This window comes from Phocoena phocoena, chromosome 11 (genome assembly GCF_963924675.1).
Source record: "Phocoena phocoena chromosome 11, mPhoPho1.1, whole genome shotgun sequence".
NCBI lineage: Eukaryota > Metazoa > Chordata > Mammalia > Artiodactyla > Phocoenidae > Phocoena > Phocoena phocoena.
In genome coordinates this window covers 6,194,952-6,220,997 of record NC_089229.1, presented here as the reverse complement: position 1 = coordinate 6,220,997, position 26,046 = coordinate 6,194,952, and the positions used below count along the sequence as shown (strand labels likewise).

At 53.2% G+C, this 26,046-nt stretch overlaps 1 protein-coding gene across 1 annotated transcript in view; it reads right to left on the bottom strand.

Moving 5' to 3' along the window:
- Window positions 1-6,280: 6,280 nt before the first annotated feature.
- Window positions 6,281-26,046, bottom strand: part of TTLL1 (TTL family tubulin polyglutamylase complex subunit L1) — a 36,590-nt gene continuing 16,824 nt past the window's right edge. The window contains exons 3-10 of the mRNA XM_065887477.1: window positions 24,573-24,781; window positions 22,782-22,962; window positions 21,509-21,643; window positions 20,633-20,741; window positions 16,247-16,390; window positions 12,854-12,940; window positions 10,893-11,056; window positions 6,281-6,543 (exon numbers count right to left, since the gene is read on the bottom strand). Of these exons, the coding sequence (XP_065743549.1) occupies window positions 6,414-6,543; window positions 10,893-11,056; window positions 12,854-12,940; window positions 16,247-16,390; window positions 20,633-20,741; window positions 21,509-21,643; window positions 22,782-22,962; window positions 24,573-24,781 (1,159 nt within the window). The 3' untranslated portion in view covers window positions 6,281-6,413. The remainder of the gene's footprint in view (window positions 6,544-10,892; window positions 11,057-12,853; window positions 12,941-16,246; window positions 16,391-20,632; window positions 20,742-21,508; window positions 21,644-22,781; window positions 22,963-24,572; window positions 24,782-26,046) is intronic.

Genomic DNA, 26,046 nt, shown 5'->3' with positions numbered 1-26,046 from the left:
AATAACTACACGGCAGCCCCCGCCCCCAGTGCCCAGGGCCTCCCTGGCTCTCCCCCCACCGTCCCCGTACCTTGCAGTAAGGGAGGTGGCTGCATTCCTGAGCAGGGACACTGGAGGCCGGCTTCCTTCTCCAAGCTGCTGCTGGAGCTCCTCCATTATCCCCTCCCCACTCACAGCATCTGTAGCCCAACTGAAGAGAAAAACGTGTTTACCTGTTTCTAAGACTGAACAGGACCTCTGCCAGCCTTGGGGAAGGACTCAGTCTTTCTTATAACTCAGCCACGTCAAAACTGGTGCAATTCCCCACGTTAAATCATTAAACATTCCCATAGTCTTATGTTCTTCAGCCAAAGGACAGGAACATCCCTGCGGGGCAACAGGGTGGGTGAATCGCTTGTTACCTAGAAGGAGAATACGCCTGGGACTTTAGGGCACTGGGTGTGTGCTGGGTGACAGGTCTGAGGAGGTGGGCTTTGCTCTGGATTGGATGCTCTGAGGAAGGGCAGGTGATTCTGTAAACAGGTGTCTCAGTAAACCTTGTCTACAGGGAGTGGAGCCTGGGGCAGGTACAAGCAATGATTGGTGAAGTCAGTCCTGTGGCTGGGACAGGGTGGGGGAAGCTTGGTCATTTTGCAGCTTGGACAATGTTGATGCTGCCGTTCAGGTTCAGACACGAGGATGGAAGGATTCTGCCTTGATGATCAGTTACACACTGGCCTGGTCTGATGCCGACGGTCTGTGCGATTATTTACATTCCACAGGAGAACACCAGGCTGCAGGGACCAGGCCTGCTCTTGGCTGTCGGGGCTGCTTTCTCTTCCTCGGGGACAATGTCAGCAGACAAAGCTCAGCACTCGTGGGACTTCCCTGGTGGCGCAGTGGTTGAGAGTCCGCCTGCCGATGCAGGGGACGCGGGTTCGTGCCCCGGTCCAGGAAGATCCCACATGCCACGGAGCGGCTGGGCCCGTGAGCCATGGCCACTGAGCCTGCGCGTCCGGATCCCAGCAGTGAGAGGCCCGCAAACCGCAAAAAAAAAAAAAAAAAAAAAAAAGGTGAAGGAGAGGAGCTTGGAGAATGGCCCTGAATCAGACACCAGAGGCACGAAAGCCCCAGGGGCATGTGGGCTTGCATTGTACCAGCAGAGACACCACACCGCAGCCATTGCTGTCCTTCAGGCAAGAGGGTCACCCACAACCTACATCAGCATAGCAATCACATTTGCTGAAAAACCCAGAAAACTTGGGCTTTCTCTGAAGCATCTGACTCAGGTGAGAGAGTAACTAGAGAACAGGGGACAAGCACAGCCAGGCCCGGGAACTCAGGAGGGGAGGTCGCAGAGGCTTGGGATCTGGAGAGAGAGAAGGCACGGGTGTGATGCTTCTTCTCCGAGAACAGACGTGGCCAGCCCAGCGCTGCCGAGCCTGCAGGGCCTTCGCAGGGAGTCTGAGCAGGACTGAGAGCTGGGAGCGGTGGAGCAAACCTGAGAACCAGGTGGTCACCTGTCACCAGTCGGCCCTTCGGTCAAGGGCCAATTCCTTGCGGCTGTCTCCGCTGCTCACCCACTGTGTTCGTGTCCTAGAGCTGCTGGAAAAAATGACCACAAACTTGCTGGATTAAACAACAGAAACTTATTCTCTTACAATTCTGGAGGCCGGAGTCTAACATCAAGGTGTCAGGGGTGGTTCCTTCCAAGGGAGGATCTGTTCACGCCTCTCTTCAAAGTGGCAGCCAGCAACGCCTGGCTCGCTTGGCTCAGGGCGGCATCTGCCTGTCTTCACATGGCCTTGTCCTCTGTGCCTGTGTCCTCTCTTCTTCTGATAGAGACACCAGTCATGAGATTTAGGGCCCACCCCAAATCCAAGACGATTTCATCTTGAGACCCTTAACTAATTATATCTGCAAAGACCTATTTCCAAACAAGGTCACATTCCAAGGTTCTAGGTGGACACGAGTTTTGGAGGGACACTGTTCAACCCAGTATACCCACAAAGAAGTCTGGGGTCATTGGTGTCCCACAAGGTTGAGGTTCTGAAGGTGATACCCCTGCAGAAGTAGACCCAGGGGCCGAGTTCAAAGCCCTGGCTGGCACTGGAGGCTACTCAGTGGGTGTCAAGTGCTCCAAGGAAATTGCTGCTGCCACCCGCAGGGCCCATCCTGGCCAAGCTTCCAACCTCCCGGTGTGGAGGGCCACTGGGAACAAGGCCAGCAAGGCCCCACTGGCCCCTCTACCACGGCTCTGCAGCTTGCCTGGTCCCCCTGCCCAAGCTGCTGCTAACGGCCACAGCCACCTGGGCAATCTGCCAGGCCACCTTCCGTGTCCTGCCCAAGCTACAGTGTCCTCACCGCTAACCCCTGGAAGGAGACTTTGCTCAGAATTTGCTCTCTTAGACCCACTCGAGATCCCGGGATGAGAACCCAGACTCCAGATATGGGGCTACCACGCAGCATTATCATATAAGAAAAATCAAGGGAATTAAACTTGAAAAAGAAAGGGGAAAAAAAAGGACAATCAAGGGGCAGGGAAGCCCATGGCTCCCTGCAGGGGACCCTGCAGACCTCAGGCTCCCTTCTGCTAAGGGAGCACAGCAGCCACGGAAGAAATGAGCACGAGATGGAACGCTCGGAACCCTCTAGGCACAGAAGTACGACGATGCTATCTTCAGCTTAAAAGCATATGAGGAAATCCCCTGGAGGCCCAGTGGTTAGGACTCTGCTCTTTCACTGCCGAGGGCTTGGGTTCGATCCCTGGTTGGGGAACCAAGATCCCGCGAGCCACGTGGCGTGGGGCGTGGGGGAGGAGCGTATGAGACGCAGTACGATTCAGGCTGGGACAAATCAGAAGAGAGATAAAAATACCTCGTCTGCTTGAATGAGAAACAGGAAACAAAATCTGATGGTGCTCCTGTCGCCTCCCAGGTGTCCTGAACTGTCCCAGGGAACCCCACGTGGGCACAGCTCCTGTTAATGAGCACCTTGTGGGCACTGGTCACTGGGCAGTGCCAGGAGTCAGGCGAGAGGCCGGCTGGCCGGGGTCCCTGCAGCAGACACTCACCTGCTTCCCTGGCCACAGGAGGCTCATGGCCTGACGCTGGCGAGACCAGAGAAGCTCCTCCGGGGCTGGCTGGAAAGACAGCAGAGCTGGAAAGTGGACCTAGAGGGATGGTGGGAACTGCCAGTCTCCTGGGGTTAGAACATCAGGTGAGTTTGGAGCTGGCGGACACCGTGTATGGAGGGCCTCCGGGTCCCCCCAAGCACAGGAGGCTCTGTGGATGGTGCTGAAGAACCACAGTGTGCTGGGAGAAATGGCCACAGGTCAGAAAAATCCTCTGGGCCAGACGGTGGAACCCAGTTGCATGGGGTGGGGCTGCGGGCCGAGACCCAGTGGTCCAGGTGGGAGGCCCACTGAGGAGCCTGTCACCAGGTTTGGGGACTGCCGGGCTGTGAGGGGGGGAACATGTAGGAAGACTCCTTCATTTTGGGCTTGAGCATCTGCCAAAGAATACTGAGGGAGCAGCCCATTCAGGAGGCAGGCAAACGATGAGTTCACTGTGCGAAAAATCAAACAAAAAGAATCGCTGAAAATGACCAGATGCTACAACCCTCAGACTTCGGGAACCACCCGCTCCCACCCCATCAAACGGAAAAAAGTAATGGGAGCTGATAAGAAAACAAAAATTGTCATCCTGGACGATTCCAAATGGGGACACCACTGCCAAGACCTGAGCCGAGTGACCCGACAGTCTGTTCACAGCCCAACAACTTCCCAAGGCCTCTCCACACATCGCATACTTCCTACTCCTGCATGTTCTAGAAATGTCCAGAGGAAACATCTGCCCCAGAACATGACATCACTAATGTCACAGTCAATATCTGACATAAATCTGTTTAGCAGACACTTGCTCTCACCTAGCAACCTGGTCACTGGCAAACTAACTTCTTTCCTCCGTGATTGAACTGCCCCCTGAGCTCAGCCTGCGGTCACATTCCCAGCCAGGGACTTCACCCTTTCCCAGACACATCCGAGAGGCAAAAATAAAGCAACATAACGGAGAACCTGGGTTGTGAGAAGTGGTGGGTGGAAAAGCTGTGTGCAGAAGCTGAGGGTGGAGGCCAGCCACGTGGATTTTGTCCCCTCCTGGGGAAGAAAACCCCGTCAGAGCTGGAACTAGAGCAAGGTGGGGCAGGCGGTGGCACTTGTTATTTCTAAGGCAAATATAGGTAATCCCCTTCTTAAACACTGGGAAGCAGAGGTCCAAAGAGCCACTGTCAGCCTTGGGACAAACTAATAAGTGGCAGAGCCAGGCCTCAAGCCCAGGTCTGATTCAGAGGCTCGAAGCCACACCTGCCATCCACAGCGGGCCTAAATATTAAGGAACACACGAAACGCCTCGATCCATGAGCTGGAGCTGTTTCAGGCTTAGCGTGAACACAGCAGACAGATCCCTCCAAGTTGCAGTTTCTTTGGATTCTGGCTAAATGCCATTTGTATTACATTTTGTTCACTTTGTACTGTACCAGATCCATTTAAAAGGACCTTTTCCCCTAAATGGCAGTGAAGCATCATTAAGTATATGTGAGCACGTGTATACACACGAGACATGTAAGCGCGACAGGTGTTCGCACATGGGTACGGGGAAGACCTCTATCTTCTATGTCCTTGGCGTAATTATGTTAACAACAAAATCCTATTCCTAACGTTGTAACCAAAAAGAGGTGGGGAGTTGAAAAAGAAACTCAGGACAGTGAATGAAGCATCAATGAAAACTGTCACATGTGACAGTAAAAGGTTCTTACTAAGAGGAATATCCCCATGGGTTATTCGGCCGCATCAGTCGCTCTACAGAGGGACACGGGCTGCCTCCCCATATTTTTCTGTAGGTCAGTGGTGACCAGGGTGGCTTGTGGGTAAACACATCACATCAAGAGCTTATCCCGCCGCCAACGGCTACGAACAGCGCTTACCTCTGCGTCTGTGGCAAACCCAGATGCTGATGTCATATGAGCCACATGCTGGGAATTGCCTGGGCTCATCGGACAGACAGACTCACCTACAAAACCCAGGTGAGTTGTCTGAGAGCATCAAGACAAAGGACTTTGTAACGATAAATGCTGAGGAATATTTCTAGTCGCCTGTTTTCCTCCAAATCGCAGTCAAGCTAAAAGGAATGAAAGCAGCCGTCAGATTAAATGTTTTGTTTTCTCACGGCGGCATGATTTTGTAAGATATTCAGGTTTGGGGTTTGTTTTTAATTTAGTGCTATAATAAACTAAATCACAGGCTGAAGCTGTTACTTTCTGTGGAAAGAGCTCGTTTCATACATTTGTGAATCAGTTCTTACAGCCCTTATGAAATAGACTGTGATATTGTGATTTACAAGAAATATATATTTGGTCTCCATCCCCTTTCCTGGCACACAGCTCCTAAAACCCTTGTAATTTCCTTTCTAAGAGCTACAGGGACATCTTTGTTATATTTAGTTTTGTTCCCAGTTCCTGAAATTGCTACAGAGCATAAAGGTGAAATGGGTATCTTTTGTTGTTCCTAACAAGTCCCTTTCAAGCAAGCCAGAGTTTGCGCTACTGACTGGGGGCTGGGGCTCCTGGGTGGCCTCGGATGTGAGCTGGCTGCCTGGGGAACCAACCACGTGATTGGAGGGGTGGAACTTTCAGCCCCACACTGCAGCCTCCAGGAAGGGAGCGAGGCCGGAGGTTGAGTCAGTCGCCAATGGCCAATGATTTAATCAATCATGTCTGTGTAACGAGGCCTCCATAAATATCCCCGGACTATGGAATCTGAAGAGCGTCCAGGGTGGTGTCCCCGGAGAGGACATGGAAGCTCCGTGCCCCTTCAGACACACCTCGCCCTGTGCATCTCTCCCATCTGGCTTTTCCCGAGTTGCACCCTTTATGTAAACCAGTAACCTAGTAAGCAAACTGTCTTCCTGAATTCCGAGAGCCCCACTAGCAAATTAATTGAACCCAAGGATAGGGTTGTGGGAACCTCCAACTTACAGCCAGTTGGTCAGAAGCACAGTTAACAACGTGGGCTTGCGGTCGGCGTCTGAAGTTGAGACGGTGGGGGCAGTCTTGTGAGACTGAGGCCTTACCTGTGGGATCTGACTCCAACTCCAGGCAGACAGCGTCAGAACTGAGTTAAACGGTAGGATACCCAGCGCTGTGGCAGAACTGCTTGGTGTGGGAAAAATCTCCATACATCTGTTATCAGAGTGTCGTGTGAGCGTAAAGGAGAAACAGGGACTTTTCCCCAATAATAGGCTCCTTAACCTTCCAAAGAAATGCCTTTATTTATTTACAGGGTTTAGGAAAGGAAAAAAAGCTCTAGAAAAAGGAAGTTTCCAAAATAGGTCTTCAGCAAGGGTGGGTGCAGGCTGGAGTTTTGCTCTCGCTGGTGGTCACTTCCAGGTTGTGAGGACGGTCCTCCCGGAGTCTCTCGATCGGCCCCCTCTGGGTCCCAGCGACTGGCCCGGCCGACTCCTCAGCTCTCGGTCAGCCCCGTCGCCCTGTGCCAGCTCCTCGTCGTACCTAGAAACAGAGAAGCATCTCCAGGGCTCAGCGGCAGTGTCGCCATGGCTGCGGTGCGGCCAAGGCCTGTCACCCGGAGAAGCAGCCTGGCCCCGTCCCACACGCCTCCAGCCCACCAACCACTGCCCCAGGCCATGGAACACAAGTACAACTGCCTCAAACTGTTACTGTGGGCGGTCCCCACCCCTGCAGCTGACATTTTATACAGGCCACCAGACTGAACTTGGCAATGACCCCAAGGAAAGAAATGAGCCCTCAGGGTAGTGAGGGAGAGAAGTGACGTCTGGAAATACTTTCCACACAGCACCTCGCTGAGCATCTGTGGGGCGGGGATGACTAACCCCATTTCAGACGGGGCACAGGGTGTGAGTGGCCCGCCCAGGAGGAGGCCCTGCAGCTGGCTCACAGGCAAGGCCAGTGCCGCCTCCACCAGCTGTGACCCCCCCCACCCCTCCCCCCACCAACGTTCCTGCATCAGGCTGGCGCGGCGCTAAAGCACGGCCTGGACAGAGAGTACAGCCTGGGCTCTTGCATCAGAAAGAACTGGCCTAGAACCTCAGCGCCCCTGACCGTTTTGGCATCTGGGTGATCCTTTCTTGCCGGGGTGGGGCCCCTCTTTTGGGGGTCCCATGAGGGTGGTGAAACCCGCAGGACCTGTTGTGGGCCCCGGCACCACGCAGGCTCCAGCAAACAGGGTCTCCTACCCACCCCCGCCGTGGCTTCACATCACCCTCCTGACTCAGACCAGGAGGCGTTATGATTCCCACCTCCTGTTTGAGGAACGTGGGGCTCAGAGGGGTTGACTCAGTGTGCTAAAGTCACACAGCTGGTACGCGGCAGAGGCAGGATTAAATAAAACCCAGGAGTCCGGATTCCTAATTCGGAACTTTTCACCCTGTAGCTCAGAGCGTGAAGTTCCTGCCACTGTTGAAGTGTGTGCGTAGGTATCACTGCTGACCACACCCTGACCGAGGAGCCTCTGTGACACGTGTGAAGACGTTCACATCACACGCAGACGGTACTAAGATGTTCGGTTATGCTGCGTTAGCTACGTCTTGCTGACTTCTGGGAGAGGGTGTGCTTCCGTTATAAGCTCATTCCCAGGGTCAGAATCCGTGGGTTGAGTGTGGGTTAGAGGCTCTGAGGTTGAAGAACACATTTCTGCATTGGGCTTCTGGTGGCAAACGGGGCTGAAAGGGGAGGCGGGGGAAGAGGAAGGCCAGTCGCCGAGTGTCGTCTATGCGGCAGGCACAACGGGGTTTCCCTCTGCCAGACGTAGATGTCAGACCACAACACGTGGGCCCCCCTCTCCTCCCCGTCTCCCTACAGAGAGACGAAGCTGGACAGAGGACTCCCCGGGGACACTGGCGGTTCTGCCTGTGGGGGGCTCTCCCGGAAGCCACCCTGGCCCCTCCCCTCCCCCGGGCACTCCCATTCATACGTCATCACTCTATTGCCTGCGCGCGTCTGCAGTACCGACCAAAGGGCTGGAGCGACCCCTCCCCACCCCCACCCCCGTCTGCTTCACGGTCCTCCCCAGCATCTCACTCGTGGGGGGGGTGCAATAAGAATCTGCTGAATGAACACGGGGGAGACCCACAGGTGGGCTCCCAGTCTGCAGCTTGCCAACAAAACGAACTGCAATGAGCGTCTGGCAAGCAGCTGGCATCCGGGACGGGCTGCTCCCAGGGATGGTGTGCCCACGGACAGAGCGGGCGTGGAGGAGAGTCAGAGACCGGATGGCTCTTCTCAGGCCCCTTCTGTGCTGGTGGGCTGCTCTCCTGGCCTTTCGACAGGCAGAATCCACTCACTGTCAGGGCTCAGAGCATTTCTTTTTTGAAAGGCCATAAAAGTAGAACGGGCACCTTCCGAACTGGGCCCCGGAGGGAGCAGATGCAAAATGCCAGGCTCTGTGGCCCCAAGGCCAGGACGGCGAGCTGGGGCAGCAGCAAGAGCGCCTGTTTCTGGGTGCCACACCAGGGGCGCCGGCACCCTGGCCGGGATGCTCTGAAGGGCACTTGGGAGCACGCAGCGGAATGCAGAGAGGCTGGCACGGCAGGAGGACAGGGCGGTGCGTGTGACGTCAGGGCCCACCCCACGCGGCCCCACGTCGTCTGAAGCACCGGGAGCAGGTCCCGAATGGAAGGATTCAGAACTGTCGGCCCCGCGCTGGAGCTTTCCTTATCACCTCATCTGGGGAGAGGGTGGCTGAACGGATTGAGGGCGGCCCACCTTTTTGTCTCTCCAAGTAAAAGCACTGAGGCTTCGGACCACTGCGTCTTCAACTGGAGATGGAGCGTCTGCCCACTCCCTCAAGGAGGCAATGGGTTGATGGGCGCAGAGGGTCCCACAGGGCCCTCGCAGCCCGCCTCCCCGCCACCCTCAGCTGGACCAAGGCGGACCCACCAGACCCTGGCCAGACTCCTTCCCCACACAGCCCCCCATCTGTCTCAGGACTGGGCCCACAAGGCCCTCCATCACAGTCTGACGTCCGTCACCCGCGTGTCACCCTGCACCACCCACAATGCTAACCCCCGAGGCTCTGGACAGGCCCCATCCTGGCCCCACCGGCAAACTCTCCCTCCCTCTGTGCACTGAGAGCTCTGTCCATCGTCAGCAATGGACACAGCACCCCCCCCATCCCCCACCTTATCCTGGAAGGTCCCCCTCACCTTCCTGCTCGGCAACCTGGCTTCCCCTGCAGCCCCTGGAGTGGGCCTGTTTTCCCTCCCACTCTGGAGGAGACCCTCCCACCGCAAACCTCCTTCCCAGGTCAGCAGAATTCACCACCCTCACCCGGCCTTGGTCACCTCTAATCCTCCGTGTCACTGCCCCTAATTCCTTAAGATTCAGGCTCTCGGCTCACTGTTGCTGGTGACTGCAGCCACCAAACAGACGGGACCCCGACTCCCTGACCTACTGCCCTCTCCGATGACCTTGTCCTCCACCCCAGCTCAGCCCCGTTCCCAGGGCACCCGACCTTGCCATGTTTGGTGACCGCAGCCCCTGCAAAACCTCGGGCGCCAGCCTCACTCTGACCTCTGCCCCTCCTCTTCCCAGCTCACTGTCCTACAGCCCTGACCCCATGACCCCTCCCCACCCCCACACTGTCCTCACCTGCTCACACCCTCACGCTTCCTTGCCCTTCTCCCGCACCTGGCGAGCACCGCGGGCACTTCCACCCTCTGCCTACTCTCCACCCCACCTGCACAGCAGACGCACTGGAGGACACAACCGACCGGCCAACTGGTCGCCCTTTCGGTTCCCGACCACCCTCCCCAGGCTGCACAGTTACGTCCACATGGCAGCAGCGCTACCAGCCAAGAGCCTGGGATCTGTGCGCTGTGTAAAGTTCACTCACCACTTCTTCATTTTTTAAAAATGTTAAGTTAAACGCACATGTTTACTTTTACAGGATCACGTAACGTGATCCTAACATATCCAGTCCTACGGGTTGGGTGCTATTCCCCTCTCTTCCTGGCTCCCCTTCCCCGGCCCACACCCCTGCAGCAGTGGTGTCCACGCTGACACCCTAATGCGTGTCCCTCCATGCCTCCTGGCCCGTCCACTCTCAGAGCAGCCACCACACATGGAAATGCCCATCACACCGAGGGAGGGGGCACCGGGACCACTGCCCGTTTCACATGGATCACATCAGGCTCCCTTTCCTGCAGCTCGCTTTCCTCCCGGGCCCCCGGCACAGCCCCAGGTCAGTCCTTTTAACGTCCACTCACTCTTGTATGGTGAGAACGAATTGGACTTGCTCGACCACTGCCCTCCTGATGGGTTCTCACTTTCCCCCGCTTTATGTCACCACCAACGTGCCACGTAACCCCTCTGAGCCTTTGTTTCCACACGTGTAAGATGGAGCCATTGACAACCCTCACCTCACAAAGTTGCTGGAGAAATGAAATGTGACAACACGTGTGTCAAGCCCTCAAATGCTACATTTCTTTTCCTCTCACCACCGTAAGACAGATCGTATTATCCTCATTTAAAAAGATGTATACACGGAGACTCAAAGAGATCGATTAGTTCCTCAGTGTCACACAGCTCTCGGGGTGGGCCAGGGCGTGGCCAGCCCCCGCTCCACGGCACGTGACCAGCTCCTGCTGCCCCAGCAGCAAACGTGGCAAATGCTTCGTTAATGTTTCTCAGGCACAAGACTAGACCGAGGCCTGGTTCAGCACGCAAACGCTTGTCTGCTACGAGATCTATCTCATAACACCGAAAAACAAAGTACTCTACCCGATAAGGTGAGTCCACGTATACCTAGAAAATCCCAGGTGGGCCCTGGTACCCCCCAATCTGAAACACACGGGGCCAGCTGCACAGACACACAAACTTACAGAACTTCATAATTGCCGAGGACTTCCTTTGGGGGTGACTTGTTCCATTTACAGTCTGGAATTTCGCCGTTAGGGACAGCGATGTTGAGGGTGTCATTAATCAGGTTATACTTGAGGATTCGGTCGTTGGCAGTGCTGGAGGTGAGGGATGGGGACGCGTTCACCTACGAGAGGAAAGAGAACACATCCTTTGGCTAGACCACTTACTCGCCTGGAGCGAGGCCGCACGACGCAGACACAGTTGTGATTCACACCGTTCATACCTAACGCCTTCAGGGAGCATTTCATGATCTATTTCATTAGCTGTTAGGGGAAATACAAATGATATTTAAAGACAGGATTAGGAACAGAAGCTACAAATCCGTCACCACGCAAACAAAAATCGTAGGTCAATGTCCATCACGAACGTCATTTCAGCGACTACCTGTGTGATGAGCTCTGTCCCCAGCACCAAATGCTGCCCAGAGCTTTGCTGGAATCAGTGACCCAATGACCCTGACCAAGCAGCATCGTGGGTCGAGTAAAAGGAAAAGGACCCCTTCTGCTGAGAGAGTAAGTACTAGCTCACCAACAAAGCAACATTCTGACCAGGTGAGGAGCCCGTCCAGGCCTCTGAGGAGGTCAGCCAAGTCACAAAATCCGTGTGTTAAAACGTGGCCACTTACTCCGCCGAGAGTCCCACGGGCCCTCAGTCAGTACCTATCTACCCTTGTTTTAGGCACAGCTGTAATGACTTTGGTGGGCTGTTTTCTCAGGCCGTGAGAGAGAAGAGACAGCAAACGTGCAAGCTGTTCAGGCTTCCCCGCCCAGCAGTCAGACTGTGTCTTTGTGCCACCGGCAGGGTGGACCTCGGTTGCCCCTGAAATTACCACTGTGGTTGATCGTATAATACTGTAATTCTTTTTACAGATATGCTACAGTTAAGACCTGTTAGTATTTTAGAAGTAGTGTTCACAATTAAGATCCTAGTTCATCAAGGAAAGCTTGAGCTCCATTCAAGTTATTTACTCTGTTTAAGATGGAGGGAAAAAAAGCATAACTATGTTATATCTAAGGACTGACCTACCTGTCTATCTATACGCACATTTATCTACACACACACACACACACACACACACACACACACAGCTCGCCCTCCCGTAACCTGTTCTCCTGGCAGCTCCCTGCAGGGCCCCCACTGACTCCCCTACAGGGGACCACTCACTTGCTCTTGTGACTCAGCTTCGGCTGGAAACAGGACTGAGCTAAAGGGCCTGAGCCGTCCCGTCCACATGGGTGTGGTGAGAGGACACGGCACTCAGGGGCACTAGCGGGGAGATGAGTCACCAGAGTGGAAGCCTGCACCCTTTCTGCCCATCCAGCCCTGCGCCCCTGAGGCCTGAGACCCTCTTCCAGGCAGCAGAGCAAAGCAGGACCACCCGGCAAGGTGGGCTCCGTGTCAGGGCCTCAGACGGGTGTGCCAGCGCCCGCTGCCACCGTCATCAGGAAAAGGGTGTATGCACTTTGCTCTTTCTAGAACAGCCATCACTACATCCTGTCTACGCCTTGAAACGGGCATATGAGTCCACTTCCAAACTACGCCTTCCTCCCAAGAGGATAGCGTTCCTTATTTCCAGACAGAACGCTACGGCCTCCCAAGGGCTTCCGGGTCTGTGAGCTCCTTTCCTGAATGGGAACAGTGTCCGACAGGGCTGGGCCCCAGGACCTGGACTCACCCAGAAGCACCCATTCGGAAGGGGGAGGATGGCTCGGGCTCTGTGGGCTAGGCTCGCCAGAGGTGACAGACCGGGAGTGTGTATTCCCCAACCATCAGCAAACCGTCATACCTGGACATCTGCCCGCCCCGTCCTACCGCGCCCACCGTGGCCTGGGAAACATCTGGCTGGGGCCGCGGAGCCTGAGGCAGAAGCACCGGGAGGGTGCGGGGCGACCAGGCACGCGGGCATGCAGCGCGTGGGTACCTCGATCAGCCAGGGCTTCAGCTTGTCGTCAATGATGATGTCATAGCCGTAGCACTCAAAGCAGTGTTTGTCGTTGTTCATCACCGGCTGCAGGGAGAGGACCGGCGGGTTACAGAGCCAGAACTGGGGGGCCCAGCCGAGACCCACATCGTGGAGTTGTGGGATGTTAAAGCGGCAGGACCCTACTCACGGTGGTGATGCCAGCTCACTCCTGTGACCAGCGGCTTCCCATCTCCGCCCTCTCCCCTCCCCCCTTCCTCTCCGTGTTCCTCCCGCAAGGTCAGGGATGGAAAGGGGGTTCGTGAAGCAATCACCGTCTCCACGTCTCATTCATCTGAGGCCTGACAACCAGTAATGAACGTCTCCGTTGGCACAAGACTTTCCTCAGAGTGGACAGAAGTCCAGCTCCAAGCCCAGGCACCCAAAGTTCAGGCCTGTGCGTCTTACACACACACACACACACACACACACACACACACACACAGCCCACCAGGCTGTCAGTCCCTTCACAGACCCCTCGGGATGCAGCGTACAAACCTCTGCTCTCTGTGACAAAAGTCAAAAGTCAAATCCATTTACTTAAAATTTTTCGATTGGGCTTCCCTGGTGGCGCAGTGGTTGGGGGTCCGCCTGCCGGTGCAGGGGGCGCGGGTTCATGCCCCGGTTCGGGGGGATCCCACATGCCACGGGGCGGCTGGGCCCGTGGGCCATGGCCACTGGGCCTGCGCGTCCGGAGCCTGTGCTCTGCAGCGGGAGAGGCCCGCGTACCGCCAAAAAAAAAAAAAAATGTTTTTTTTCTTAGGTTTTTTTTCTTTAATTAATTTATTTATTTTGGGGTCTTCGTTGCAGTGCATGGGCTTCTCACTGCAGTGGCTTCTCTTGCTGCGGAGCGTGGGCTCTAGGCGCATAGGCTTCAGTAGTTGCAGCACGTAGGCTCAGTAGTTGTGGTGCACGGGCTTAGTTGCTCCGTGGCATGTGGGATCTTCCCGGACCAGGGCTCGAACCCGTGTCCCCTGCATTGGCAGGCGGATTCTTAACCACTGTGCCACCAGGGAAGTCCCTTCTTCTCAGTTTTTAATTCCATTTCAAAAATTGTTCTCCAAGTGCATAAAAAAGCCACCAGCGGCTTGTTTACAACACAGACTTCCAGGCTGCCCAAGCTGCCTGGATTAAACCCTCCAGGAGAGGCCCAGCCAGCAGCAGTGCTACACGCTCCCCGGGGACTCTCATGCACCCCACAGCGAGGGGAGCACACAGACGCGACTGTGAGGATGGTAAGGCCTATTCATACGTTAGTGGATGCCTGGACTCTCCCTAAAACACTGGATTTAGAACAGGAAACGTCTAAGGGGGAGAGAGCCCAGTGCAGCCCCACTCACTGGAGGAAAACCAGGCTGGGGGGCTGTTTCATCACGTGGAAATTTAGCGGAATTATTGCATTTCCACTGAAAGCCTGGTGTTCTAACCCGGCCAGCGCACACACCACTGTCCCCAAAAGCGTCTGCAGCACAGAGGGAACAGAGGACAGTCACTCACCCTCTGTCATCCCCCAGCCCCGCTGTCTCTGGCCCTCTGAGCATTCTGCTCCCAAGCTCTGCCTCTCGGCTTCTCCGTGGGCCCCCCACGTGGTCCACACCCTGCACCAGGCCCTCCTCACGAGTTACCGCAGCCTCCTGTTTCCCTGCCTGCCCCTCCCCTCGATTCCCCGAAGGCAACAACCTGGTTAAAAACAAGGTGACCAAATATTTGCTAAATTAATAAAAACTGAAAAAATAAATCCCTGCTCCCCAAAGCCTCAGAGCCTTAGAAATCCAACAGCTTCTCAGCTCAGGAGGCTGAGGCCCAGGAGAAGATGCTCAGAGGCGCCTGGCAGATCCAGCCTCGAGACAGGCTGTGTATCCGGGGCCAGGACACAGGTTTTCTTGATTAAACAGCCAACTCTTTCTCAGAGTTCTGCCAATCAGGCCAGGACGGGAGCGGAGGCACTGGTTTAATCGGGCGCTGAGGCCCCCACATCGCCTGTGTTACAGCCGCCGCCATTTACCTTCCCAGCCCGTAAGTTAGCCTCCGTGGAGCGTGTTCACACAACCAGCCCGAGACATCAGGGTCACGACCCCAATTTCACAGAGGACACCCCCGAGGCCCACGGAGGGCAGGCACTTGTGCCACGTTGCCAGGAGGCACATGGTGGCTTCGGCTTGAAATCTGAGCCCAGGGCTCCCCACACATCCGCACCGTGACCCCTGAGACGCCTCTCTCCAACAGCTAACTAGACTAACTAGACCCTGCGCTTTTCCCCGCCGAGTCCTCCCTGTGGGCCCGAGACGCAGACTGAAGGCACAGGCAGGGCTCATCAGTGCTTGCTGACACAGAAGGAGCTCGATTCAAGGCACAGCAAAGCTGAAGTGTCCACTGAAGGGTCACCTTTCCTGTCCATAGTTTTCTTTACGCAGTTGTTTCAACAAAGCTTTTCACGTACAGGGGAATTAGTATAAGTTGGCATTTTCAAAGTTAAAAATGGGAGAGCAAATTCCCCAGCGGTCCAGCGGTTAGGAACTGCCGTGGCCCAGGTTCAATCCCTGGTCGGGGAAGTAAGATCCCGCCAAGCCGCACAGCGCGGCCAAAGGGGGAAAAGAAAAAGCGGGGAGAGAGGGCCTTAATCTTCCACTGAGAAGGTTTCACATAAATCTTTTCACACACGTCCACCTCGCTGCCAAACCCACATCACACTTTCTCCAGAACAGCAATCTCCCCGCGTTTCCGACTCCAGCAAGCGCAGCTCTTTTCGCAGCCCCTCAACCCCAGTGTGTGGGCACTACTGCAGTCTGCCCACCGCCATCTGCACCAGAAATAGCGGCCTGCATGTTGGTGCCCCAGGGTTTATCCTCTGCTTTCCCTTTGAAAATAGATGCACACCTGCTTTAGAACGGTGAAACAAAACACCAAAACTTCAAACCAGACAACAGATATGAGACTTGAGTGAAAAAAAAGAGGCTCTCTCCAGCCCTAAATGTCTATGAAATAGCAAAGCAGGAAGCCTAAAAATAGGGAGGCTGCTGAAAAGTCCATCTCCAAAGCATCAGCTTATGACAAAACACTCATTCTCGACTCAGTGGGCACAGAAGAGCCGACGATGACTTCACGAGGTCCCTGCCCTTCTGTAGAGGTTCCAGGGTCATGGCTGCAGCAACGCCAGCCAGGAGCCAGCCCCTCTCCCTTCCCGAGACCACCCTGGCCTCTGGCAGATGTGTAGGAGGTGAGACCATAAAAACAGCTATTTTTAACAAAAGAGCCACCTGCACCCCCAAATCCCAAACTCTTGCTAGGCTTGCGTGGTCTCCGCTCTCTCCTCCCAGGGCTCCCCGCCCCGCCCCCAGCACTCCTGGGACTCACCGCCACGGCCTTCAGGGACTGCACAATGATCCAGTGGATCTCGTCGAACAGCCTGCTGGCCACCTCCTTGCCTCGGGTGCTCTCCAGGTACAGCCGCAGGTTGTGCACCGTCCACTTGCCCCCGTGGATGTGGTTGTAATCCTCCTGGCCACAGAAAAGGGGGTGGCGCCCCAGGCAATGCTCCCAGAGGAGCCCAGCGCTTGCTCTCACCCTTGAGCATTTCTGGTGCCCCTTGGTGTGTGTGTGGCGGGGGGGGGGCACCCGGGAACAAAGTGGATGGGCCCTGCCCCTTGGGGATCTGGGCCTCCTACACATGTGATGTTTTAAAATACAGCTGTCCCTCGGTATCCACAGGGGAGTGGTTCCAGGACCCCCCTTGGATGCCAAAATCCTTGGACGCCTAAGTCCCTTATATAAAATGACATTGTATTTGCCTGTAACCTACACACATCCTCCCCATCTCCTGTGTACTTTAAATCATCTCTAGATTCCTTATAATAGCTAATGTGATGTAAATGCTATGTAAATTGTAAACACAACATAAATACTACAAAAATAGTTGCCATTGAGCAGCAAATTCAAGTTTTGCTGTTTTGGAAATTTCTGGAATTTTTTTTTTCTGAAGCTGGTTGCTTCGCACAGCTGGCAGGATCTTAGTTCCCCAACGAGGGATGGAACCCACGCCCCCTATGGAGGAAGCGCAGAGTCTTAACCACTGGACTGCCAGGGAAGTCCCTTTTCGAATATTTTCAACCCACGGCTGCTTGAACCCGCAGATGTGGAGTCCTGGGATATGGAGGGCCAACTACACTCAACTCTGCAGTATTCTCATAATCAATGCTTTATCCCTTACGGTGCCTGCTGTGGATGGAGTGCCACCCAGACACCCCTTCAAGATCAAGGTGTTCCTTCTTACAGCAGAGACTCTTTCAGGGAGCTGCCCTTGGTTAAGAGGACCTGCCTAGTCCAACCCCTCCTCGGGCAGCCCACAGCCAGTGAGGGGTTGGTGCCTGGGTATTGGCCCCTGTCTCCGTCTGGGACAACTCTTCAGGGGCACCCAGCTGCAGAGCGTGCTGAGGTTGGCTGGGGCCCCTGCTGCAGCTGTGTCCCCACTTGACCCCCCTCTGCCCGATCCGGCTCCCCTCAACTCCTGGTGTTGCCCCTGACATCGTGCCCCAGTAAACCTCCTGCACGCTCATCTCTACCTCTGTTTCCTGGAGAAGCCAACCTGGGACACACCATGCCCCGGTCACGATGGTTTAAGAGACCCACACGTGAATCTTCCTCACAGCGTCCCAGCTGTCTGAGACACTCGGGCTCAGAGAGGCCCCATTACTTGCCCAAGCTTTCATCCTGGCTGTGACAGAGCTGGGACCTTAGCCCAGGTTTTCCGATGCCAGTTCAGTGCTCTTTCTACTTCTCTGACTCTGAACATTAATTCTCCACACACTGCCTCTTTGGAGGCAAAAAGCTAGAAAATACTGAAGTATATTAGACAGTTATGAGACGGAGATTTCATTTTCTAAGTATAAAGTTGGTAACTGTGAACTAAAACAAAATCAGCCTAATAAGGAACAAACTCCAAGCACTCTGTTTACATATAAAAGCAAAGAATTATCCATATTTTCAAAAACATCTTTTCAAGGTCAGAGACAAATTCCTTTTACATGTCAGTTCTTACTAAAATGCCTCAAAAGATGAGGTGCCCAAGCTTGTTCACCTCAAACAGGCTCTCAAATATATTACTTGGTGTTTGTATCCCTAAAAAAAGGACTGTAGCCCTAAAATAAATTATAGGAAAAACTAGGCTAACTGTCCAGCAATACCTTTTCTTTTCCTATATACAGATTCTTTTTACTATCAAGAAAAATTTGTTTACTTAAAAAAAGTTCCAGAGGCATAAAGTATACACTTTATGCAAGACACTGTCTGACACGTGCATAGATATAAAAAGTATAGATACAGGGCTTCCCTGGTGGCGTAGTGCTTGAGAGTCTGCCTGCCGATGCAGGGGACACGGGTTCGTGCCCCGGTCCGGGAAGACCCCACATGCCGCGGAGCAGCTGGGCCCGTGAGCCATGGCCGCTGAGCCTGCGCGTCCGGAGCCTGTGCTCCGCAGCGTGAGAGGCCACAAAAGTGAGAGGCCCGCGTACCGCAAATATATATATATATATAGATAGATACAAAGTAATGATACAAAAAGCGCCGCTTTTTGGCCGTAGGAAAGTTATTTTCTCAGTTATCCCAGAACATTTTTCTCCTATCAACTTGCAAACGCTGCACATTTCAGGACCCACCCTGCACCCTGGGAAACCCGCCAGCAGTCGTGGTTAAGCCAGCCTCCTGGCAGGCCCCAAACCCCACTCCCGCACTCTCAAGGCCTCTTGACCTTTCCTGACACTCTGTCCTTTGCAATCTGCCCCTCTGGCTGGACTCTGAGCTTCCTGAGGGCAGGGATGTGTCTCATCATCCTGCCCCAGAGTGCCGGGTGGTGCTCTGCCCCCAGGGGCCCTCGGTGGACAAGCAGATCCACTGGCCCACAGCATTTCTGTGTTCGATATAACATCTATTCTCTACGCAATGCTAACTTAGAGCCATGTGAAGCTTTCATTCAAGGGTGAAACGGACATTTCTCGGAGTAACCTGTTTCTCACATTAAAAAGCGAAGCATTTAGAAACAGGAAGAATGTGGAGAGCACTGCTGCTTCCCGTGCACGAAGAGATGCCAGGCTGAAGACAGCCTCAGCTCTCTCCTTCTGTCTTTTTAAAATGGCTTCTTTTCCTTAGTGATGGAAATAGTGACCTCGTGTTTGATGTCCTGAGAAGGCTCATCAAATGGGACCCTCCCAATTTCAGTCTGGCCCCCCCAGGGTGAGGCGGCTTAGCAGGCCAACACATCATGCACTGACCTCAGGACACCAAGTGGACTCGAGGTCGGTCACTGTCATTTCCCACCCCCGCCCAGACTTCACGAAATGTGCTACTTGGTTATGAAGGGTGTGGCGTCCCCAGATGGCTGTTAAGTTCTGTGCTGTGTCACCTGAAAGACCATTTTCCCAAATTCTTATGAGTAAGGCCTTGGCCGAGTCGCCCCTTCTCCCCTAACTGTGAACGCTGTAACGACAACGCTCTCTCAGTCTGCTCGCAGGAAAACCCGACGGGCAGGTGAGCTGGGGTCAGCCCCACAGGGAAGCCAGTTGCCACGACCAGGAAGGTAAAAACCAGGGCTCCTGTTTGAGAGGGAGGCTGGGTGACTTGCCCAAGTCACCCAGAGGTTAAATGATGGGCACGGGATTGGGCCCAAGCTGGTCTGACCAAACCCTTCAGTAGGTTACTCAGAAAAGCTTGTTTTCTATCAATATTTACCCTCTTTCTATTCAAATGATGAAAAGACTAGGGTATTCAGGCTTCCATTCAAGCAAGACCCAAATGGAAGAGTCTTTCCTATAGAAATGAGACCTTCAGGCCTTGTTCGCCAGGACTGGATTATAGCCCCAAAGCCTGCACAGAACCTACCACGTCCTGTGTCCCGGCCTCCGCTGGCCTCTACAGGGTCCTCTCACTCTACCCGCCTCGCTCGGGGGCTCCAGCTGCCCCGACTCCTTTCAGCTCCTGCGATGCTCCTTCCTGCCACGGGGACTTGGCACGTGCTGTGCCCTCTGCTAGAATGTTCTTCCCACTCCTCTACCCAGGGAACCCCCGCTCAGACTTCAGCTCTCTGCTCAAGGCCACTTGTGCGCGGCGGTCTCCGACCACCTGGACTACAGGCCCCTTCATTCCAAGCTCCTCCAGGCCTGCATCTCTACCTGCAGAACGTGTATCTCAGATGCAGTGTGATTATTTGATGACTGCCTTCCCCCCACAGGCTCTAGGCTCCATGAGAGTAGGGGTGAAGGAAGTTTTTGCCCATAATTGTAGCCCTCATCATGGGACCACCCCAGACAGGTGCTCAGTACCTGGTCTTTAACTGAATGACCAAGCACAAGTCCTCTCATATAATCCTCCCACAAGCCCCACAAGGTAATAATATTATCTCCTTTTATGACTCGAGAGACCCAGGCTCCAAGAGTCAATTAAGTTGCCCAAGGTCCCAGAACTACTTGAATGTGGGACTTTCTCCAAATGCCCCACCCCCAGTGGGACAAGCACACTGGATATTTGGGGTTCCCCCTCCCAATCAGTGCCAGAGCATCTTAAATACAACTCTTATACCCACCCACCCTCTCCTGCAAATAGAAAAATGAAGAAACCCACAAAATCCTCATCAGTGCCAGGGCATCCTAAATTCAACTCCGGTACCCACCCAACCCCTCCTGCAAATAGAAAAACAAAGAAACCCATAAAATCAGTCCATTTCCTTAAGCTCAAGGGAAAAGAAACACTTACCCCGTGTTTCTGAATGGCAACGTTGGTGAGATGAACAAACATGTTGTCCAGCTCACTGGTGCTCGGGGTGTATTTTACCGTGCAAAAGCGGCAAAATCCAAGTTTATACCTAAGTGGGAATTCAGATGAATTCAATACTCTGAGGACAAGCGTAAACAAAATATAACACTTTTTTTTCTCTTAGAAGAGCTGCTTTTTGTTTTAAACTTTTTAAACAGCTGCTTTGTTATTTTTTATGGTTCTTTTTACATAATAGCTTTATTAAGATATAATTTACGTGCCATATAACTCATCCACATGAAGTGTACAACTCAACGGTGTTTGGTATATTCAGAGTCGTGCAACCATCACCACAATCAATTTTACATCTGCATCACCCCAGAAAGAAACCCTGCGACCATCAGTAGTCACTTCCCAACCCTGATGCTGGGCAAACACTAATCTACTTTCTGTTTCTACAGTTTTGCCTCTTCTGGATGTGTCATATAAATGGAATTGTACAACATGTGGCCTTCTGTGTCTGGCTTCTTTCTCTGAGTTTCTTTGCAAGGGTAAAAGAGTTGCTTTTTGCTTTAAAGATTCACATTCGTGTCAAAGTTACGGCCTTACTCAACATGGATCACATGCCAGGCACTACTTGTACGCGGAGTTCGACAAACCCTTGCAACGTCTCCGAGGAGTAGGAAGTATCGTGTCAAAGCACGGTCTTTTTTTTTTTTTTTTTTTTGCCACAGCGCGCATTATGCGGGAATCTTAGCTCCCCAACCAGGAATCGAACCCGGGCCCCCCGCAGTGGAAGCCAAGTCCTAACCACTGGACCACCAGGGAATTCCCAAAGCTCAGTCTAAAGAATGGAAACAAAACTCCGGCTCTTACATGTAGCAGCGCAGTGGGCGGTACGTAGACACCAGAACATACAAGCGCAGGTCAAACTTCCTGCCGCCGATTAGTAACGGGTTGTTAATGTACAGAGAGATCACGTAGGCTTCCTTGGTAGACTGAGTCAGGAACCTGGGCGTGTCAAAGTCGAGGTTAGATGCAAAGACCAGAGGTCTCATAGAGAACAGACTTCTGGTTGCCAAAGAGGGGGTCAGGGAGGGATGGATTGGGAGTTTGGGGTTAACAGTTGCAAACTGTTATACATAGGATGGATAAACAACAAGGTCCTCCTGTACAACACAGGGAGATATACTCAAATATCCTGCGATAAACCATAATGGAAAAGAATATGAAAAAGGATCTATATATGTATAACTGAATCACTTTGCTGTACCGCAGAAATGAAAACAGCATTGCAAATCAACTGTACTTCAATAAAATAAATTAAAAAAAAAAAGACCAGAGGTCTTTAGTCGGCTGGTGACAAGCTTGCTGCCTCTCATTAAGTGAGAGGCCAGTTCACAGGGAGAAAACGAGGGTGGGGGGTATCCACAGAGGAACCCCCGGGTGCTGGCATCATGCAGTCAGACTTAAATGCGGGACACAAGGAGGCATCCCTGCCACTCCTGGGAATTCAGGGGAGCCACTGGCCCACCCGGAAAGGATGGCACCAACGGTGGCCTCCAGGCACTTCCCGGCAGTTAAGGACCTCAAAGAGGCAAAGAGTGAGCCTCAGATGAAATCTCCTGGTGTCCTCCGTTCTGAGGGGCACCCAATCCAGAGAGGAGACCTGACCTGATGGTCACTTAGGTCTTCTCTTACACTGACGGCACACACTGCCTGGCGCTCGGGTCCATCCCCACCTCGACCCCGTGAGGCTGGTGCTATTTGTGTCCCCAGTTTACCCGGATGAAGAACCTAAGAGTCTATACAACAAAACTTACTCAGGTGGTGAGTGTCAGACAGGGGCTCAAGCCCAGGCACCCAGGTGTTAAGCATGTGCTTCGCCACCTCAGAAGCACCAGGACTGGACGGGTCTCCCCCCAGCTTTCAGGACAGAGAGCGGCCAGCGAGGCTCCCTGCTCCTGTGACCTTACGCCAGTTTACCCACCATCCCCAGGTGAGATTCTACGACTGGTGACGCTACAGTGGCCACAGAGCCTTGCCCTGCTGCCACGTGTATACCTGCACAAATGCTGCACACCTGGAAAAGCAAGCGAGGGCCCCCCCCACCCGTGGCAAAGCACACGCAACGGGCTCCCCCACTTACGAAGACGTTTTGCTGTCCCGGGACCACTTTTTGATTTGCGAGAGCTTGTTGATCAGAAAGATGCCCTTTCCCTGGGCTTTGCCACAAGGTTTCATGATCCAGGTGCTAGAGGGGCTTTTCCTGAACTCCTCCACGAACAGGTTGTAGTCAGCAGGCAGCATGTAGGTGACGGGGACGAAGTCTGAGGGTAACAGAGAGGAGACAACGGTGAGCCAGCCCGCCGGGGGCCACGGACAGAAAGATGCTGCCACTGCCGCTTCAGGGCCTGTTTCGCTACCTCACGCCCCCACCCAGCATCCCACAGGGCAAGGGCTTCTGCGGTTCAATCCCGGTACGACACAGGCGCACCTCACTTTATTGTGCTACACAGATAATGCGTTTTTTACAAACTGAAGGTTTGTGGCAACCCTGCGTGGAGCAAGTCTATCAGCACCATTTTTCCAAGAGCATTTGTTCACTTTGTGTTACGTTTTGGTAATTCTCGCAGTATTTCAAACTTTTTCATTATTATTATGTTTGCTATGGTGATCTGAAATCAGTGATCTCTAATGTTACTACTGCAAAAAAATTACAACTCACTGAAGGCTCGGATGGTGGTTAACATTTCTAAGCAATGAAGTATTTTTAAATTAAGGTATGTACGGACTTCCCTGGTGGCGCAGTGGTTAAGAAGCCGCCTGCCAATGCAGGGGACACGGGTTCAAGCCCTGGTCCGGGAAGATCCCACATGCCGGGGAGCAACTAAGCCCGTGCGCCACAACTACCGAGCCTGTGCTCTAGAGCCCGTGCTCCACAACAAGAGAAGCCACCACAATGAGAGGCCTGAGAACCGCAACAAAAAGTAGCCCCTGCTCGCCGCAACTAGAGAAAGCCCGCGTGCAGCAACGAAGACCCAATGTCGCCAAAAGTATAATTAATTAATTAAGGTATGTACATTGACTTTTTTTAAAGACATAATGCTATTGTACACTTGACAGACTACAGTTTAGTGTAAGGATAACCTTTATATGCAGTGGGAAACCAAAAAACTCATGTGGCTTGCTTTTATTGCGGTATTCGCTTTATTTTAAAACTTCATTCTTTTTATTTGCTTATTTATTTATTTTGGGCCACACCATGCAGTTTGCAGGATCATAGTTCCCTGACCAGGGATCGAACCCGGGCCCCTGGCAGTGGAAGCGTGGAGTCCTAACCACTGGACCACCAGCGAAGTCCCATTGTGGTAATTTGCTTTATTTTGGTGGTCTGGAACTGACCCCACCATACCTCTGAGGTCTGCCTGTAACGAGTTTTCTCTTTTAGCTGTGTGCTAAGTACTTGACAAATCTGTATCATTTAATCCCCACAGTAAACTGTAAGATAGGTATTGTTATCATTCCCATTTATCAGATTAGGGAACGAGGCCCAGAGAGGTCACTTATGTACTTTTCCCCACGTGTGCTAAAGGGATTCTGAAATTACCCAACAGCCCAGCTTTTCTCACCAGACGGGGCAGGGACGCACTGCGCTCCCCAGGCATTGCTGGACACAGTAATGATCCCTCCTGGCAGTCTGTAACTCAGGGAGTGTCCCCCACGCCCATCACCTCCTGTGCACATTCCCAAGGCACTCACACAAACTCGGATTCCAAGTTGAGCCCCCTCCCCCAATTCTGGAGATGCCTGGAATGAAAGAGGTGCCCACAAACACGGTCATCCCTCAAAGCCAACAGTCACCGTCTCGCGGTCTTGTGCCACTGGAGAATACTCCACTATCTATTTAAAACGTGAGGCCGGTGGAAAGGACACAAACCCAGGTAGAGGTATTTCCCACTTTCGTCCTTCTCTGCCAAAGGACTCCCTTCCTTCTCCAGCTCTTTCCTGTATCTCTTGATGTTTTTCACCATCAGATCCTTCCGCGTCAGTTCATAGTGGTTCGGGAAATGGTTGACTATTTGATCATCTGAGAGCCGGTAGCCAGTCTCGACACTAAAAACGTTGCGGATGGTTTGCACACTCATCCTGAAAGAGAAGCACAGAAGGGATGTGCAGGACAGAAGCTCAGAATGTGTCCATGTGGAGGCGGGTGTCATTAAAGCCCGGGGACTCCTGACCAGGAAGCACACTCCCTCAGAGCTTTACCTGTCCCCAACCCGGCACCGAGCCAGGTGCCTGGCCCACAGCGGCAGGCTGTGTGTCCGCTGACTGTACCTCAACTATCTGAGGCAGGGGCTGTTTTGACTCTGCCCTGATTGGTTGTACTCTCTGGCACAGAGTAGATGCTCAAAAAATGTTTATCAGTTAATGATAACACTGATTTTGATACCAAACTAATGAAAGTCGGACTCTGAAGTCAGGAAACTCGTTGACTCACACCCGAAGTCAGGAAGGACAGGGACCCCCTAAAACCAAAACCCCACGGACTTCCCTGGGGGTCCAGTGGTTAAGAGTCCGTGCTTCAACTGCAAGGGGCGCAGGTTCCATCCCTGGTCAGGAACTAAGATCCCGCATGTCATGTGGCAAACCCAAAAAATTAAAAACAACAAAAAAACAGGGGTTATTTAAGGACCCTGAGTTGGCATGTGATATTCTTGGAGAGACCCCTGACAGGCCAGCTAAACCGCGAAGCCCCCAGTGAAATGAGAGTTGAAAGAGAAATAGATTCCTTCTCATCCTCTAAGAAAGCCAGTCTCCCTGCCACACCTGTCTGACTTCCCTAGCCACCCCCAGAGAAGCAGGAAGGATAGAAGGGCTGGCACCCACAAGGGAGTCCTGGAGTCACAAGACAAAGCAAGGTCCTCTCTGTACTCCCTGCCCCCAACCCGCCCCCTCCCCATAGCACCAACCAGAGGGTTTCTTTTGATTCCATAATCATTAGAACAAAAGGATTAAAAGGATTAAAAACAAAACAAAACACTGTTTATTATGGGAAAGCTCAAACACACGAAGAAGTATAGAGAAAAGTGCAACAGAACCCCGTAATCCAGCTTCAACAGTCACCACGAGGCCAGCCTTGCTTTGCCTGTACCTCACAGCACTGGCTTATTTTGAGGCACTTCCCAGATACCATATCATTTCATCCAAATTATTCCTGTTAGAATCTCTAACAGTTAAGGGCTCCTTTTTATATTATATGATATCCTATTTTATACTGTTATCACAACTGAAAAAAAAAAGGAGCGCAGCCAATTCCATTTTTTTTTCTTTCCCTGCACCACGCAGCTCGCAGGATCTTAGTTCCCAAACCAGGGATCGAACCTGCGCCCCCCGCAGTGGAAGCGCTGGAC